This window comes from Cyprinodon tularosa, unplaced genomic scaffold, assembly GCF_016077235.1.
Source record: "Cyprinodon tularosa strain WSP-4 unplaced genomic scaffold, ASM1607723v1 ctg108, whole genome shotgun sequence".
Lineage (NCBI taxonomy): Eukaryota > Metazoa > Chordata > Actinopteri > Cyprinodontiformes > Cyprinodontidae > Cyprinodon > Cyprinodon tularosa.
In genome coordinates this window covers 62444-82537 of record NW_024037871.1, presented here as the reverse complement: position 1 = coordinate 82537, position 20094 = coordinate 62444, and the positions used below count along the sequence as shown (strand labels likewise).

The following is a 20094-nucleotide window of genomic DNA, read 5'->3' as shown; positions in this document are numbered from 1 at the left end:
ATAATAACTGCTCAGAAATCCTGGTCATTTGTCAATATCTGGTGAGGTGAATAGGTGGGCTGGTGCGAAAATGCAGACTGGATATGAACCTGACATGTCCTTGTGTGTTAGCACTAAGGTTGTGTTGTAAACACAGACTGGATTTTTCTCAGCATTGTATTTTTATATATAAACAAGTGGAATGGAGTTGAGTTTTATTGTCCGTCATTTTTTTGTGTGATAATTGAGGATCTGGGGTGTTGTTGTCTGGGGTGAAGACACTGAGATGCATGAGTCTCACACCCAGTGGGTGAGAGTTGACAGCCCTGAGTTATTCAAAACAGGTTTACCTTAAGCATAAGATTGGCCTAGCTTCTCTCATGCTAATACTTACCATCTCAGCCTCTATGTCATTGATAGAATTTGACTAATCAACCTTCTACTCAATTAGCAAGATTTTAATCTTGCAAACCTATTTTTTTCCAGCGTTTGTTTTATTGTCATTACTATGTCACAGGTACAGAGCAATGAAATTGACTCTATGCATTTAACCCATCCCCTTGGGGAGCAGTGGGCTGCCATTGTTCGGAGCCCGGGGAGCAGTGTGGGGTTAAGGGTCTTGCTCAGGGACCAAGAGTGATAGTCTGAAGCAGTACATAAAACCCAACCTCTTATTGCACAAACACTTTATTGTCCAATGTCAATGCAGAGACATATTTTTAACAACATGAATGTAAACATATACATTCTAGAAAACAAAATGCATAAAATCTATATGACTGCATCTCCTAAGTTAATAATGATAAAAAACTAATTAGTAGGCTGACTCGACCAAGTCGTCTTCTGTACTAGAACTAGTTTGTGTTTTTACTGCCACCATAGAAGATGAAAAAAGGGAAAAAAAAACAACAACAAATGAAATAAAATGACTGGAAACAGCTGTGAATTTTCCACAAATGAAAGTTACAGAATTCAACTTATTCAACAGCTTATATTTCCTTTGAGCCACTGTTTTATTTTCTTTTTTTTAACAGTCTTCCTCTCCTGTAACTATGATTTCTGGTATTGCTTTTGGTGCCATTTGCTGGTTCTGAGTTTGTGATGCCATGACCCAAGCCCGAACCTCTGTGGCTGTGTAGGTGGGTGATGATATGGAGGAGAGATTGTGTTTTCTACACAGGATCAGAGGAGGGTTCTTTAGCAAGGTGTAAAGCAAAGCCCAGCGTCTTCTGGCTCGACTGTTGACTGGAGAAGCTTAAATGTAAACATGCAAAAAAGTTTAGATACAAAATGCTAGTATTATAAATATCCCTAAATATGTTTTTCTAACCTGGTTGAGTGTTGTCAAATGAGGAGTATGTAGTTGGAATGTTTTTTTCTATTGTGCCTGAAACCAGAAGCTGGCAGAAACACACCATGACTGGGTTGTTGTGATAATGGTCGGCAAAGATCATCCCTATCCATGTGCTGTAGCCTAGGAGAAAAGTTAGATACACATCAAATAAATGAATTAAAGATTAAATATTTATACTATATAGCGAAGCAGTGTATATTTTCTAGGCTAAAGAGAAATATATACATATTTCAATAAATAAAGTTTCTAAACTATATTGCTATCCCCATTTTATTTTGGATTCATTTGCTTTAATAGAAAAATAAATGGGGGGTTTATCATTCAATCTTTTGCTACCAACAGATTTATTTATTTATTTATTTTTTTGCTTGACAAACTTGTTGTTTTTTGATTGATTAAAAAGGAAAAATAAAACAAAAAAAGATGAATGCAAGAGTCACAGCATTTCCCTTTCAAACAAGCCAAGCTGACCCAAACATCAGCATCATTTCTTTGTTGGCATATATTGAAACACTGCCCTCTTGTGCAGGATCAAGATGCTAACAGGTAAAGTTGTTTGTCTTCTTTGTTATCCTCTTCCCCTCCTCTTTACAGCCAATAAAAATGTAAGCAAAAATAATTTTAGCTTATAAAAATCTCTTTTAAGTACTTTCTGTACTTAAAGGCAGATGAGACATGAAACTGATAAATCTCATTAATATGAATGCTCAATTTATTAAGAAAACAACAAATCATATATAGGGTAAGAAACTAAATGCAATCAAGTGATTTAATTAGGAAAAAAAAAGTAAATTTGCTTTTTTAAATGTATCAAAACAATCTATAAACCAAACTAAAAAAAGAAAACGTGAACCTGAAGCTTTATTGTATGTTTCCTTAACCTTGTTGTTGTTTAAGTTAATCTCACCAGCGTCTAGGTTTTCATATCCCCTCTGCATTATTGTTCGGTCAATACGGGACACCAGCCATGTTCCAACCACCATGCTTAGCAGGAGGCGTATTATGCAGGTGCTGATCCCCATCACCACATTGTAGTAAAAAAAGAAGTAGTTGAAGCAGTGGAAGGCTTTCCTGCAATATGCAAACACACAAATGTGTAGGTTTTACAGCTATTACAGCCTTGTTTTTGTTTTTGTTTTTTTGTTCTCGGGCATACTACTAAAACAACATTAAACCACGTTGATTAAATGGCCCACAATCCAATTACATTGATGAAAAATTAAAACATGGATCCACATAATCATCTTTAAGTTACGCCTTTATTTATTCAAAAGGCCAGGACTATAGTGAACAGGTGATCTATTAATCTGTGGGACCTAAAGAAATATATTTTTTGTGAGATATCGTTTTAAAAAACAGTAGTATATATGTGAAGGATACTGCATCATATCAGTCCCACCTTGAGTGACCCATTCATCGGTTTCCATTTGCATGTTTCCAAGCAATAAAAGGCCTTGTCTATATAAGACTCAAACTCACTGTGGATCCAGACATTTGAATTGAGAGAGCTTCCTGGAGGGGTGGCGAAACGTCTTCAAATCTTGGAAACCAAGTCCAGTGGATTTTTTTGAACCTTTACGGAATGACTATGAACTGGATGACTGAGAATCTTCATCTGCATCATATCTGTCACCTACTTGTAAAATAAATTTAATGGATTTGGGATTTTGTCCATAATAGTATCATCATTGACACAAACCAATAATATTGTATAATTTAAACCCGATCAGCTAGCAGATTACTACCATAGTAAATGATTGCCAATTGTCACTAAGGCCATTAAGAGAAATTCTTTCCAAACTTGGTTATCCTGAATAATACATTTTGGACCATTTAATTTTAATTCCAAATGTAATTGAGCCTGTTAAGTATTTACCTAAACCTGGGGATGAAAATGGGGAAGTGCTTTATAGCTTTAGACTCATAGGTGTTTATTTAATCAGTGTTTTACCCTTTGTCAATACCCACCCCCAGTCCTCTGGGTCATTAGCTACACTTGGATAAAGTATTATGTTTTAACTGTTAACTTTACATTTCAAAGATACCAACCTGTTGTTGAGAGCCAGAGGTTTCTGCTTATCCGTGGGGGACATTTTGTCTTGAAGAAAGAAGATTTGAACCAGAACTACCTGGAGGATTACCAAGGCGACCACTATTCCAATGGTCAAACTGAGAGACAAACCAGAAAGGTCAAGTTCAGTGACAGGGACCATCAGTAGAAACGAGCAATCATAGATCAAGTGGTCTTACAGAATGAGTCCCAGGTTTGACAGCATGGCCAGTACTTTTCCATTCTGTATGGGAAGAACCAGCAAGTAGACAAACAGCAGCACAAACAAGAAGTGGACAAAATGAACAATCAGGTAGCCTAAAGGAAAAATGACAGAGATACACTTTAAAAAAAGGATTTCAGAAAGTAATGTACCTAGTTATTTTCTTTCTAATCATTGACTCCAATGTAAGTATACAACACAGCAAATGGTCCTGAGGAATAAAAGCAAGTAAACAAATTTGATGTTGATCAAAAACGTTAAAATGCTTTGCCTGCATGAACTCTAAAATCGAAATAACAGTTGTTTGTTTTTATACATTTATTTAAAAAGGCTTACCCCATAAAGTGAAAGCTATTTGCCATCCAGAGTATCTTGCAATGGAAGCCTGTGAAGTTAAGGTTTGGCATTGTAATAAATGTACGTTCTCTTAACTTATGAATTTAAATGCTTATTTACAACCGTATAATACCAATTTTTCAATAAGTCTGCTTTAATGATTTTAGTCTCTTCATTAAGATAACTGATGTTTTAATGAGTTTTTTAAAGAATAATTTTAACCTCTTACCTGCTCCTGAATGTATTCTACAACATCTGCTACTTTGCATTAAATTTTTATTTCTTGTTTGTTCTTATTATTGCCTTCCTGTTTCTGCAGCAAAAACTGGTTAATCTATGCATTGAATTTTCTTGCAATGCATTAATTTGCTATAAACCATTTCAGTGTGCATTTTTCACAAAGGACTATAGATGAAAACTAGCTTTGTGTAACTCTGGCCAATTGTACTGTTGTACTGGGATGTTAATATGCATTGTCCTTTGAATTAAATTGAAATTACACCAAAAATGCCATACTCCTAATTTTATTAGTACAGTTTATTCAAATCTGGTTGGGCTCAGTTTCAAAATGTCTATATATCCATATATCTTCAAAGTTCAAGCAGTTTTAATGTTAACAAAACATATAAACGGGAACAAACTCAATGGCACCCACATCTGATGCTTGTGTTAATGTGTCTTTTACTCACAACACTAACAGCAGGCTTGGGATCATGGAACCTCTCTGGAAGGAACCCTTTCTGACCCTTCCACAGTCTCTTTATGTGTTTCCTGAAGTAGAAGGGTAATATTATCAGCGCAGACTTTTGAAATGCGCCCATTACAAATATTTTTAAAACTGCTTTTTTTCTCCAAAAAGAAATTCTAGATATTAAGATTCTACGAGTCCTTACATAGATTTTCTTATCTTACCTGTAACAGGCCAAGATATGGAAAGTGTATGCAACAGAGTTAAGACTGGCAAAGATGGTGGTGGCAAGCCAAGACTCTTAAGCAAACCAAAATGATTAACACTTAAGAGAGTGTAAAGAATTGTTAAATCAGAATAATCACAAAAGTTTTTTTGCTTTTTTTTTTGGTATAATGGGGGAACTCACTCCTGGCCACGTCAATGAACTCTTCAAGCTGCGGTATCATGTATCCCAAAGCTTGTGTTTGGTTACAAGAGGTAACGACCTCTTTCAGATTGTTCTTCCAGTCTTCCATTCTGTCAAAGGCAGCATCACTGAGGCTATAGTCTGCTAGTGTCATCTAGAAGAATATTAGAGAGGACACAAAAAAGTGGAATTCACTTGTTGGTGAAAATTATTACAAGATCAACTCAATAAATTGTTTATAGATTGTTTATATAAGTTTTATTGGTAATTTTTCTGCACCGTATATAGGCCTATAAGGGATATAATGGCGGTGCCAATGATCCGGTTTGGAAACTTGAAGTAAGGGTCCCACTCATACACTCGTCTTTCCAACCAGTTGAGGGATTCACTGAAAAATAAAGAGCGAGTCAGTTAGCAAATGACCTGCAAGTTTATTCCATTAAAATGTTATGTGAGAAATGGACAGCTTTTTTAATCTGATTAATTTGGTTTCTTAGATATTGTTGCGCTATTTTCAGGCCCATGCAAAAAAAAGCAAAGCCCTATTTTAATTTGAATGTTTAGTATTTTTCTCCTGAATTAAATTATTATTAACTATTAATAATTATTTGGCGGCTTTAACATATTCTACAGCTCACTAAACTTCACAGGAAAAATTCCCCTTTATAAAATGTACATATTTTGATAGAACATAGGTTGATCTCCCTAAAGATGATGAAGATGGCCATTTTGTTTCATATGTCAATTTTTTGTTTTTGTTCATGTCAAACTTTTACAAACTCCTCCTACGGATTTTAAGCCACCACTTGGTCAGTATGCAGATAAGCTGGTGAAGGTTCTCAGTCAGATAAGGCATATGAGATTTAAAGTGATCATGGGTTTTTGAATATGTTGATGGGGGGTGGCTTTACTTTTCAAGCAATTTGAAATGCAGTAACTTTTACAAAAAGAATCCCCCTGAGAGAAGAAAGTCACTTTTTATATTTGAGGGGTTCCCTTTCTGTCATTTGTAACCCTATTAACTTGAAACCAGATCAGAAGAAAGATTATATGTTGATGTAACTTTGTTTAAGGCAGAAGGAATCTTCAACAGCATTGCCATGGTGGTATGGTGAAGTTAGGAGTATCACCATGACCATACTTTTGGCTGTCAAATGCACATAGAGCTTTGAATCTGGAACAAAATCATTATAATGGATCCTATTCCAACCCCACACAGGAATCCAATTTAATATCTCTACAGCGCCCCTTAGAAATACTAAAAAATCCAGCTCCAAGCCATGCGTATACTGAGGATTACAAAACTTTACACACATGTGTATACCTTCAGGATCTACAAAATAGTCTCATAGCGTCATAGTCCAAACCCTATTGGAAGGTGGCCATTTTGGATCAAAGGTGCCATTTTCACTCAGTTAATCATGTCATATCTGAGCGAACTCCTCCTCAAGTCTTTTTAATTTAGACAACAAATTCACTCTTTAATGACCTTAGGTATTTGGGATAAAGAGTTATCAAAATAATTTTTCAACATCAAAGCATGTAGGCGTGGCCAAGTATCAGAATTTTTCATTTGTCATAAAACAAAAGATAAGCCTCAGACCATGCGTTGACTGATAATTATAAACTTTTGCACACATTTTGAATCAAAGCCTGTAGTTTGCTTTTTTTTTACTTTAACGTAATATCTGAGCAAAGTCCACCTACAACTTTTGAGTTACATACTTCTACCTGACTGAACCCAGATTTAATGCAACAGAGATCAAAATGTATCACAAGCTCTTTGTGGAGCCATACAATATCATTGTGTTATCATTTTAATATGTGAGGTCAGAGGAGTAAAGTTTTTTCCCTTTTGTCATCTGGGACCAACATTCATTAAACAGAGATGCTAATGCCCCCTGAGAACAAAGAGTCTCATGTTTTAATGCTGGAAGCTCGTTATTTGCGCTGCATCAGATTTGGACCACATTGGCATTACAATTTTTTTATTGTTAGTGTATACAACACAGTTTAAATTTCTCAAAATGTGAAGAAATTAGATGGACTTTGTAAAAAGTCCTAACGAGTTCTAACATGTTCCTGTTTTTTTTTTTTTTTTTTTTTTTTGGATTGTGTGTAGATGAATGCCAAAATCAAAGTTAATATTGACGTGTGGGATTTACCTGTGTTCAGGTGTTCTACTCAGTAGCCGCTTAACATGCTTCGCTTGGTGTAGACCAACCAGCTCCTCAAGATTCTGGCAACAGATTCAGGACGTTAAAATTTCTTGTTAGATAACTGGTCAATATATAGTTATATTATAGTTGTCCTCAATATGTCCTTTGGGGCCAATAATATTGATTTCTCTTCCTCCCTCAACATGATAAAGATAACATAATGATAACAAATACCTTGCAAGTTTCAATTATTAAAAAAAGGAAACCTTTACGGACAAATTAAATAAAATACTCTGTTTAAAAAAGGGATCACTCAAATAGCACATCCTGGATCTGAATAATGGAAATATTCTCATTGAATACTTTGTTCTGTATAAAGTTGAATGTTCTGACAACAAAATCACACAAAAATTATCAATGGAAATTAAATGTATATTAACCGATGGAGACAGGGATTTGGAGTCAAACACTAAATAAAAGTGGATAAAACACACTAAAGCTTGATCCAACTTTGATGCAAAATCCTTAAAAACAGGCCTGAGTATTGTGTGTGGCCTCCACATGCCTGTGTGACCTCCATACAAAAGCTGGGGACACCCCTGATGCGGTGGCGGATGGTCTCCTTTCAGACCTTGTCCAAAGCATCTGCCAACTACTTGACAGTCTGTGGTGCAAAGTAACGTTGGTGGTTGGATGGAAACATGATGTCCCAGATGTCCTCAGTCGGATTCAGGTCTTGGGAACAGGTGGGCCAGTCCATAGCTTCAATGTCTTCATATTGCAGGAACTGCTGCCACATGGGGTTTAGCATTGTCCTGCATGAGGATAAACCCACAACAAAAAACGTCGCATATGGTCTCACAAGGGGTCTGAGGATCTCATCTCAGTACCTAGTGGCAGTCATACTACCTCTGGTGAGCACATGTAGGGCTGTGTGGCCATCCAAAGAAATGCCAGCCCACACTATTACTGACCCACTTCCAAACCAGTCATGCTGAAAGATGTTGCAGGCAGCAGATTGCCCTTCATGGTGTCTCCAGACTCTGACATGTCTGTCACATGTGCTCAGTGTGAACCTACTTTTATCGGTGAAGAGCACAGGACGCCAGTGGGGAATTTGTCAATCCTGGTGTTATATGGCAAATGCCAAGCGTCCTCTACGTTGTTTGGGCTGTGAGCACAACCCCCATCTATGGATGTCAGACCCTCATACCATCCTCATGGAGTCAGCTTCTGTTTGTGGGATGCTGGAGGTCATTTTGCAGGGCTCTGGCAGTGTTACTCCTTGGGCAAAAGCGGAGGTAACAGTCCTGCTCCTGGGTTGTTGCCCTGCCACAGGCTCCTGCATGTCTCTTGGTTTACTGGCCTATCTACTGGTAGCACCTCCAGCCTCTGGACACTATGCTGACAGACACAGCAACCTTTCTTTCCACAGCTCGAATTGATGTGCCACCCTGGATGAGCTGCACCATCTGAGCCACTTGTGTGAGTTGTAGAATCAGTCTCATGCTACCACAAGTGTGAAAGCACCACCAACATTCAAAAGGGACCAAAACGTCAGCCAGAAAGCATAGGTACTGAGAAGTGGTCTATTGTCTTTACCTGCAGAACCACTCAATTTTTCAGTGTGTCTTGCTAATTGCCAAAAAATTTTCTACTTGTTTCCACCTGTCTATTCCATTTGCACAACAATGAGTGTCAATGAGTGTTGCTTCCTAAGTGGACAGTTTGATTTCACAGAAATGTGATTTCATTGATGTTATATCCTGTTGTTTATGCGTTCCCTTTTTTGAGCTATGTATAAGCAACAGATAGAAAGCTGCAATTGATGTTTCTTACATGATCTCAAGACATAGCTACTAAATGCACTTATGAATAGGCGATTGAATGCACATATTGTTCAATATTAGTAAAAAGCATTGGCAAGTGGAGGTATCAATTTATCCTGATAAAGAAATAACAAAGAGCAGAAATAAATATGCACTGTAACCTTATCATATATCGTCTGATGTGGAATCTCATATGGTTGTCTTTACTCTAAAATAAACAAACAAACACTGTTTAAAGGACTAATTCTCCTTTGCTAACCTCTGTTTCCAGTTGAAGACGTATGCGGACATCTTTGACAAATATGTAGACAAATCGTCCCAGGAGGAAGAGAAGTGAGAGGATGCAGGGCCACTGTGAAATTACCTTCTGGTATTTACCTAAAACCTTCAAAATCACACAGATTTGATGAAACAATTTCTCATGAAATGTAAAATAAATTTAAACAAATGTCATGTTTTGCAGACAATTGAAATGAAATTTAGTAGAAAACTTATTTTTATTAGAAACTGTATGACAGAAATCCTTTTTTTTAGCTACCAACCTCTCCACCAGGACATGTAGCTGTATCCCAAACTGTTACCAAGATCCTACAAAGAGCAACAAGGATACTAAATATACAATTGTATTTTTTGTATTTCACTATTTCTTTAAGCAAGGTACTAAAAATCCTACGGTACAGAACATATACATGAAGGCATACCAGGCTGCTGAGTAGAGTATTCCCAGGATCGCCCCGGCCATTCTGAATGGTGTGGACAGACAGGCAAAAAATGGGAAATACACCAGACCCACTTCTAAAGCTCCGATGAGGTACACTATTGCTGAGGGTAGGAAGAAAACAAAGAGTCAGAGACTTAAGTGCATTTATCTTTTATAGGATACTGACATAAAATAGAAACACAGAGTACCTCTGGCCCATGGTGGGACTGTAAAGGGTACATAACGCTCAGAGAAGAGCAGCAAAACGCTGCTTGACACTGCACCAAATGCAAAGCCATAGGACCAGCGGTTACTAAGGCTGCCTATTGTGTCCAAAGGCCTGCAGGAAAGTTGGTAAAAAGATGTTAATACAAAATAACAATGAATGTAATAGTAATTTGGGTCACAGAGAAACAGAACTAAATGACAGATAAAACCAAGTTACAAAAGTCTGATTTTTTTCTTAAATAATGTTAGAGGTTTTTGACTTACACTACAATACCAAAACGTCCATTTAGAAAAGGCAGTCTGTGGTCAATGCCCAGTCTCTTAGCTCGTCTCTGAAGAAATGACAGGACCCCTGTAATCAGGACCTGGTGGACAAGATAAAAGCTCCTATCATTTAACCAGCCTCACAAATTATTCTTACTTAATGGAAATAAATTAATATAATTAAAAAAATGCTGTTATCATGGAATTTAGCTAACATATTGTCAAGTTAGACATTTCTTTGACTTGCTAACAGTTTCAGAAATATGTAGTGCTTGCTGTATTTCTTTTTGAATACACTCCACACATCCTTTTTAGTTGTTTCAGATGGGGAAGCGAGGATGTGCCTAAAATGTGAGATCGGGTTACGATACGATGCACTTTATTGTCGCTCTTGGGAAAACTGTCTTGGACTCCAAGCTGCACAAATAAAGAAGCTGCTATCGGGTAATAACATACCTCATATATATTGCACATATTCCTAATACACATAAATCCAGTATTTTTTTAATGACCAGAATTGAAGCACCTGACTAACATCCAATCCTAATCCCTGAGGTTGGAACACTCCCTCTGAGTTTAGGCAAGCTACAGCCTGGGTGGATTTTAGGTTTTTATGATTATTTTCTAAGTAGCACAGGCAAATTGATCTGATGAAGCTAAGCTTCCATGAACAAACACACAACTATACGTGTCATCTCCATGTGACTGTTAGAGAGCCCAAAGAAATGTTATGATCAAAATGATCTACAGGTAATTTCATGAAAGAGGAAAATGTGCCAAGGAGGCTACCTATTCAAGTTTTTTTATGTTCAAGTTGGTTGTTTATTGAAATCATTAACTTGATAGGATGAACCAGTTAAATGATTTACTGTAATGTTTCACTGCAGGCTTCTCCCACATGTTATATATGCAATATGAATTAAGTAAAAACAGTATGATACAGAAAATTAAGTAAAAACTGTATGATACCTAAACTAAATCTAGTCCTAATTATTTAAAGAAAAAAAAAACATTGACTGTACTGATGAAGAATATTCATCAAAGCTGTTTATGTTTTATTAAAGAAAACATATTAAGGTGTAAACATGAAACCATTTGAAAATAAAGATTTTTTTGGTTTTGTCTCATTTGCTGTATATTATGAAAGCAGATATATTGCTTAAATGAAAAAAAAAAGATGCAGGAGATTTTATTTTAATTTCAGTTTTTAATCATAAAAAAACATTAACTCAAAAAAATTATATAAATTTTTGAGATCAGAATCAGAAAATGCCTTTTATTTCCAAGTAGTATTTTATACATACAAGGAATTTCTTTTGGTGATGAGGTTTCACAGAAAGCGAAAAATACAGCAAACATAAATAAATTATCAAAGTGTAAAGTTTTGAATAACCAAACGCAAGTTGTATAGGCAGAGCACCATAGCAGTTATAACCCTCCCCCCCAAGAAAAAACAAAACAGCTGTATAAAATTAGATTAAATATTATTAATGAACTTGTGCTGGGATGTTAAGGTTTGTTGTTTGATTTGCTGTTTTTATATATTATGTTTACATATTGGACATGTTGTGTTTGATTGAAAGATTGAAAAAAAAGTACCTTTTTTTCCCAAATCCATCGAAAATCATGCAATCTTCTTAAATTTAAGGGGGAATGGGGTATATTCTATCTACTGTAAACAGACAGAAACCGATAACTTACTGCTGGGATGATAGAAAGGTGGAGGAAAAGGTCCATTGAGATTTTATTTTTACATTCTTCAATTGCAGAAACACTGGGGAGTCTGTAGGAACACGGACATGAAGCAACATAAGACTAATATAAAGTTTGGCAGTAAATGAGCATATTGGACAGAATAGGTGACGAGATTACTGCATTGAAATGTTCATGGTAGATCAAAGGTTGAGGAGACAACACAATTACTTTTTTACATAATGCACGTTATCATTGTTTAAAGCGATGAGCCTGTCAACAAACACGGCTCCACTTTTGCGATTTATAAATACCATACTTAAAGAACTGAGTGTGAAAGGTGGAAAAACACCCTCATTAAATGCTTTGTAGATGTCTGTACTCACACATGTTCCTCTGAGTTTCTTATCATCCTTGATAAGGCTGCCCAATGAAGTCAAGAAATCCTTGTTTCTGTTCAACTCTAAAGAGAAGGGAAGTGACCGGGAATTGAAAGCACATCTCAATTTCCTGGTGCTCGCCATGTGACATATTTGACCTTTGACCCCCGGATTCAGCCATTTTCTTTTTGTTCTATATCCTGTGTCCAGTACCACTCGCCAAACTGTTTGCAAAGCCTTTCCCACACTTCCCCATTCTAGCCGCATATCTCTCTCCTCTGACAAACACACAAGTGATATTGACCGCGGTGTTACTGAGTATGAGGAATGTAAACAGTGAGCTCAGCCACTGAGATAAGCAGCAAATCATCCACCAGCTGCTTTCTCTCTACAAAGACCAATACATGTTCATTACAGAGGCGTTTTGGGTCATAAATTCATGGAATGAATTTATGTTTAGGCTAAATTATCAAACCAGACTTTACTTAATACTGGGGCTTTTAAAGCTAGCCATACATATTTTTTTACTGGTCCCAATAAAACCACAAACATAAAACTACTTTATTTGGTATTTTATGTGATGGACTGACATAGAGCAGTATTGTTAAGTGGAAGGAAGCAAATTCACGATTTACTTACAAGTAAAACCTGAAAAATGTTGCACGTATAAATTTTATTATCTTTAAATGAAATCCAATAAAAATTCAGATTCACCCCAGTAATGTTTAAAAATAGTGGTCAGAAAAGCTTAGAGGTTTGTTCAAAAACACAAGTGAACACAAAGACTAAGGAACATAAGATGGATTAAGATTTAGGAGAAGTTTAAAGCACCGTTAGGCTACTGAAATGTAATGTAAATCCCTTTATTGTCCCACAATGGAGAAATTCCAAGTGGGGAGCTGTGTGGCGCCCGGGGAGCAGTGTGGGGTTAAGGGTTTTGTTCAGGGACCCAGAGTGGAGGCTGGGGGGATCGAACCTGGTACTTGCAACCTTCTCAGAGCACAAGCGAACTGCTCTAACCACTAGACAATCACTCCCCACAACATGCTATATCCAAAGCTATGAATATCTCAGAGACCACTGTTCAGTCTACGTACTAAAATGGAAAGACTGTGGGACAAATACAAACAACAAAGCGTGGTTATCTACATACAATGACAGTCAAAGCAAAGACAGTGCTAACCAGAGGAGCAACTATATCTGGAAACAGGATAACTAATACGTGCATTTCTGACATCTGACCTTCACTGGAGGCTAGAATATTTACAAAGACAAGCGTTGGCAATGGTTATGAACACATCCGGACTATTATTAGGATGATTATTATCGACATAATAATAATTATTACAATGATTATCATATTATTATGAATTCCTAACTGTTTATAACCCCTCTTTGTGTTCTGCTACTCCGTTTAATCAGTGTGTGATCTAGGTTTGGCTTTTGAACTGGTGGTTTGAACACAGCAGCTGTTGTTTCCTGTTAGCTTATAAAACAGTATTTGTCACATGTTGTCTATCCACACCCCGTCTTGAATACTATAACTCCCTCCTGTTTGTTATCACCTATAAATGCATTCCTGGGCTCCAACTGGTCCAGAACGCTGCTGTCCCCTAATGAATACCAACCCACAGGCACATTATACCTGCAGACCTACTTCAACAATGGCTTCCAATCAGATGCCAACTGGAATTCAAAGTCTTGCTTTGTTCTTTTAAAGTCATCCATCACCTCATTCCTTCCTCTCTTCTTCTCACTAACAATCCCTCCTGGTCTCCTTGGTCTGCCTACCCTCACTCAACATATTTGACCACATTGGCTGACCTGCTCCTCTTAGTATAGCCTCCCCCTAACCTCCCATACATTATTACTTTCTTCATTCTCAACACCTGCTCCAAAAAAACTTCTGTTCCAACAAGCTTTTTATTTTATCCTTATCAACCAGAATGTTCCTATATTTTTTAAAACATTTTGTTCTTCATTTTCTAGAACTTTTTTAAATTTCTTTAAACAATTTTTTGCCTTTTTACTCTTTAACTTTCTAAAGGGACATTGGGTGCCTTGCACGATTCTTTTTAGATACAGTGACTTATTATCATTCACATTATTGATGGCCTCATTCTCAATATAAAAAGTTAAAGGGAACAAAATGAAATACGGAAAGAAACAAACAGCTGTAAGTTTATTCTGCCGTTAATAGACGTAATAATGAATTGTAAAAAAAAACAAAACACAAATGTTCCATTAAATTATAAAATATGCCATTAAGTAATGATATATACCTTTTAGATTATTACATAAAAAAATAACTGTAGTTTTTTAATACGTAAATAAATTTGCATGCACTTTTCATTATTTTAACACTCTGAATGTATTTATTTAATGCTGCCCCTGTATTTTAGAGATGAGTTGTTTGTATTTCATATCTATATAGGTGTTGTGTTTGCTGTATTAGAACAAAAGTGAGCTATTTCAGTATTTATCTGTTGTTCTGTGATTCCAAACCTCACCAAGTTGGATGCATAAAATACAAAGATTAAGACCTACTATTTGTTGTTACTTTCTGATTATCAGGTGGTTCTTAGTAACTTAGCTCAGCTAAGAAAAAGAGGTGAAGAGAGATCTGAGCCAGAAGGCCAAGTTCTTGATTTACAGGTGATCTACATTTCTACCCTCATCTATAGTCAAGAACTGTGGGTCATGACTGATAGAACGAAATCCTGGATACAAGCGACTGAAATTGGTTTTCTCCATAGTGTGTCTGGGCTCTCCCTTAGAGATAGGGTGAAGAGCTCAGTCATCCGGGGAGGACTCAGAGTAGAACCGCTGCTCCTTTATGTTGTGAGGAGCCAGTTGAGGTGGCTCGGGCATCTGGTCTGGCCTCCTAGCTTCTCCCTGGTGAGGTGATCTGGACCCAGAGGGAGACCCAGGACACATAGGAAGGACTGTTTTTCAGCTGGCCTGGGAAGGCCTTGGGGTTCCCCAGGAAAAGCTGGCCCAAGTGGCACAGGAGAGGGACATCTGGGCCTCCCTATAGAAGCTACTACCCCCCCGACCCGACCCTGGATAAGCGGAAGAAGATGGATGGATGGATGGATGGATGGATGGATGGATGGATGGATGGATGTTGCAGTATCTATAACAACCCAAACACACAAGATTTCAGACTGAGACATCCCCAGTTATTAATTTCATAGACTCACCAACCATTATGGTACAGAAGAGCTATGGGCTAAGGGTTATGTGTTACCAAATAAAAGCACACTGCACATTACTTTAAAAAGACTCAACATGAAGCATAGCGGTGGCAGCATCATGATATGGTGTGTTTTTCTTTAAAAATGGAAATGGTAGCCAATTCTAATGGGTGATGCAAAACATGGGTTAATGCTTAAGTAAACCACATGGAGGCTAAGGAAGATTAGACTGGGTTAGAGGTAAAATCAAACTTTACCATTATTATCAGACTAAGCTTCATAAATGCAGTAATAAGGGAAAATAAAATAGATGAAACAACTATATATATATATATATATATATATATATATATATATATATATATATATATATATATATATATATATATATATATATATATATATATATATATATATATATATATATATATATACATTCCCTTTTTAAATAAAAAGAAAATAGAAAATTCTTTCATTTTAAAATCTAAAGTGTTTTTTTGAGTAGAGAACAACACTCCTTCAGTTTGGTGTATAGACAATTTCCTGATTCACAAATTTTATAAAACACCCGAACTTACCGTTTTTCTTTTTTATGCAGAATTATTAGGCCAGTTGTATTTTTAAGGAATATTTTTATTATTGGGCCACAATTGTGTTCTTAATCAACCCAAAAGACTCCTCAATATCAACGTTTCGTATTTTTTGGAAGTTAATCTGTTTTTTTTTTTTTTAGATTTGGCCGTTTCATGAGGATGTCTGTGTGTGCAGGTAAACATTACTATGCAGAATTATTAGGCAACATAATAAAAAACAAATGTATACCCATCTCACTTGTTTATTTTCACCAGGTAAACCAATATAACAACTCAAAATTCAGAAATAAACATTTGCGACATTCAAAAAAAAAAAAAAAAAAAAAAAAACAGTGACCAATATAGCCACCTCTCTTCACCATGATGCTCCAAAGCCTTCCATCCATAGATTCTGTCAGTGTCTTGATCTGTTTGTGATCTACATTGCATGCAGCAGCCACCACAGCCTCACAGATACTGTTCAGAGAGGTGGACCGTTTCCCTCCCTGTAGATCTCACATTTCATGAAGAACCACAGGTTCTCCATGGGTTCAGATCAGGTGAACAAGGGGGGCATATCATTATTTTTTCTCCTTTTAGACTTTTTCTGGCCAGCCACGCTGTGGTGTATTCTGATGCGTATTCTTGTACCACTGTTTGAGGAAGGTGTTTTCCAGAAACTGGCAGTAGGTCTGGGAGTTGATCTTGACTCCATCATCAACCCGAAAGGGTCCCACAAGCTCATCTTTGATGATACCAGCCCATACCAGTAACCCACCTCCACCTTGCTGGCATCTGAAACGATAAGAAACTTGCTGCCCTTTACTGATCCAGCCTGGTGCCCATTCATCTGGCCCATCAAGACTCACTCTAATTTCATCAGACCAAAACACCTTGGAGAACTCAATCTACAGATATTTTTTGGGCAATCTTGACGTCGTGTCTTGTGTGTTTTGTTCAAAGGTGGCCTTTTTTTGGCTTTCCTTACCTTGGCCAGGTCCCTGAGTATTGAATATTGCCTTGTGCTTCTTGTCACTCCAGACAATTTGCAGCTCTGAAATATGGCCCATCTGGTGGCTAATGGCTTCCTGGCAGCTTCATGCTTGATCCTTCTCAATTCATGGGGAGTTATTTTGCGTCGTCTTTTTTCAACACGCTTCTTGGGGTGTTGATGTCAATAGGCCACACCCCTTCTCATTATAGAGATGCACACCACCTGATTTATTTAATTGGTAGCTGGCTTTCAAGCCCATACAGCTTGGAGTAGGACAATATGTATGAAAAGAATGATGTGGTCGAAATACTACACACAGTGTAAAAGTAGCTAGAAGCAGCAACCCAGACTGACAGCAGCTCATTGGCTAATTTATATCATGTGTAGCCTGGTCCCAGACACTCTGGAGGGCTTTGTCATACAACTAGGAGAAGCTGCACAAGTGAAATTAGACACTGCCATCGGACTCAACATTTATAAATGTTTTAAATCATGTGGGGTCTGGATCCACACCTTTTAGGTTTTCTAATCCATAATAAACTGTAAGCTGTTTATTATTTCCTTCTGCTTCATGCTCATGTGATGCACTGTGTTCAATGAATGATTGTAGCTCAGCAAAATATGTAAATGTTTAACTGATATGAATACTTTTGCAAGGCAGTACGTATTGCATACTCAGCATTACTGATCTCTTTAACCTGCCTTATGTACCCATTATACGGCATACCTTGTTGCACAATATTAAGGAATAAATCAGAAGCAAACAGATGGTTGAAACTTTGACTTTATTGCAGCCAGTGGATGTAATTTTTCTGTTGTGCCTCCTCACATGGCCTTAATAACCACCGGTTAACAGCTTCCATCCTTGGCGATCATGATGTCCGTTTTGGTTACTCTGAGGAGAGAATCGTGACATCAGACAGCAGATGATTCATTCTTTCTAGCAATGTAGCTCAACAAAGAAAACCATCAACTCATGAGAGAAGAGGAATTACTTTTCTTAAAGCTAACATTATGTGTTAGGTATGTATATTTGTGTCAAGGTAACATAGGAATTTGTTGTTTTTTTCTATTTGGTTTAATTATTTTTTTTTTATTATCTTCATCACTCATAATGATTGATTTTTTACCTATATTTAAAAAAAAAAGAAAAAGGAGCGATTCTTTAAGCATGAAAACTTTCTGGATGTATCCTAGTTTGCATCCAGGGGGTAACTAAAGTATTAATTTTTCAATAAAATCATATGAAGTGACTTAAAATCAGTGTGTGGATGGATGAAGTGTGAAGCAGCTGTGTGGACTCACTGTCTCTGCACACAGAGCGCACATTCGTTGGCATAGGTGTTTCCATCACTGCCGCACACAGGTGCAAAGTTCATTGGGCATGCCCTATTCTCGTCCGCGTTCCGACAAGTAGGCTGTCAAATATTAGATAGAGTTTAATATAACTTGTAGTTGGAGCACAAAAAACTGTTTATTTCTAAAATTCATTTTACCTTTTTCATGAGTCCAGACTTCACTGCAGCATCTTTAAAAAAAATCAGTAAAATATATATATCTATCTTTCTATAAAACAAACTTACAGAAAATTTTTGTTGACATCACAGTTTATATCAAAATAAGGTGTTGGATATCTATATACATTAAGCCAGCAAGACTTAAACCTTAAAGCATCTTTTATTAAGTTAATTTCGATTGATTTCATATGCTTCCTTTTTTAAGCAGTCGACTTTAATGTAGTTTTTACCATCAAATAAGCGTATTCGAAGTAGGCTTAGTTATTAACAGAGCTGAAATCATTGAAACTAGTTTTCATATAAAAACTTTAAAAAAAAAACACAGTTAAAATACACATTTTTACTAAATAATACTTAGTTTTACCTGCTGCGACACAGAAAAGCAGAAGTCCCAGCACAACAAATCTCCCTTTCATGGTGTTGGTAGATGAATAACTGAGAGCGAACAGAAACAGCTGCCTTTACTGCTTTTCTAAATGTGTGTGTGCATATCAGTGTGTTTTTCTGTGTGTTTATGTGTGGGAGTTTGGCAGCTGTTTGCACACCCTCATGACTTAGTCATCATCACACATTATGAACTTTGATAATAAAACTGCAGGTACCAACCAACATGTGATAATTCTGCAGAAATAAAATATAAAGTATATAGATATATGGTCAATTTCTTTCTGTATATCTATGCATATTTTTTTCATATGTTGATAGAAAGATTGATATAATCTATGGTATATAAATCCACTGAATCTCAGCACTGCTTTGCACCATCAACACTCAATACCAGGAGATGAAAAGGTGCTGCACATCAGCACTGAAACGTTATTCTGGCAGTGAAGTTTGAAGGAACGATTATTGCAGTGGGGACTGTTTCTCAGCATGTCATACCAGCAGTTTTCATATGAAAGAAGAACGGAGCGCTGGAATAAAGTACAAGGATGCTATCAAATGCTGACTCCTAAGATGGAGAAGGAAAAATAAAAGTGACATTTTCAGCCAGACAGTGATGCTAAAGACACATCCAAGGAACGTAAGTTTGTTTTGGAGAAAGAACATGAAGATGTTAGTATCACCCAATCGGATTCAGGAACGAGGGGGGGTGGGGGGTGGGGGGGATTGGGGATCACTCCTGATTAATATGGGTAATATGGACAAAATAATAATAATATACTTTTTTCTATTTTTTTATTAAAATTCGTCTCATATAATATTTGTTTCAATGCAAACATAAAATTAAAAGTATTACAGTATTAAAAATAACTTAAAGGGTTGAAATCCTAAGATGCTTTAAATCAAGATTAAAAAACGGATTTCTTCAGAGTGGTCTTTTTTTTAACGTTTTTGGTCAGTTTTAGCTTTTTGTACCATTTTAGAGGGGTGCTGGTGCCTATCACCAGCTGTCTACAGGCGAGATGTGAGGTACACCCTGGACAGGTTGCCAGTCGATCGCAGGGCAACACAGAGACAACGAACAGGATAAACATCTATTCACCCACACCTAAGGACAACTAACCTAAAAGTAATTTTTT

The 20094-nt window shown here is 36.7% G+C and overlaps 2 protein-coding genes across 2 annotated transcripts; both read right to left on the bottom strand.

The window, feature by feature from the left end:
* Positions 1-653: 653 nt before the first annotated feature.
* On the bottom strand, positions 654-12549 carry stra6l (STRA6-like). The gene is made up of 18 exons (XM_038290711.1): positions 12298-12549; positions 11921-12002; positions 10220-10320; positions 9937-10067; positions 9729-9849; positions 9570-9615; positions 9287-9412; positions 7205-7278; positions 5319-5427; positions 5040-5193; positions 4855-4930; positions 4632-4713; positions 3943-3991; positions 3584-3701; positions 3383-3502; positions 2241-2404; positions 1310-1453; positions 654-1233 (listed from the first exon to the last, which is right to left on the bottom strand). Exons 1-18 carry the CDS (start codon positions 12321-12323, stop codon positions 1007-1009), a joined length of 1950 nt encoding a protein of 649 aa, XP_038146639.1. The 5' UTR covers positions 12324-12549; the 3' UTR covers positions 654-1006.
* Positions 12550-17820: 5271 nt separating this feature from the next.
* Positions 17821-19080, bottom strand: spink4 (serine peptidase inhibitor, Kazal type 4). Its single transcript, XM_038290700.1, has 4 exons — positions 18936-19080; positions 18551-18582; positions 18360-18472; positions 17821-17949 (listed from the first exon to the last, which is right to left on the bottom strand). Exons 1-4 carry the CDS (start codon positions 18985-18987, stop codon positions 17904-17906), a joined length of 243 nt encoding a protein of 80 aa, XP_038146628.1. The 5' UTR covers positions 18988-19080; the 3' UTR covers positions 17821-17903.
* Positions 19081-20094: the final 1014 nt, after the last annotated feature.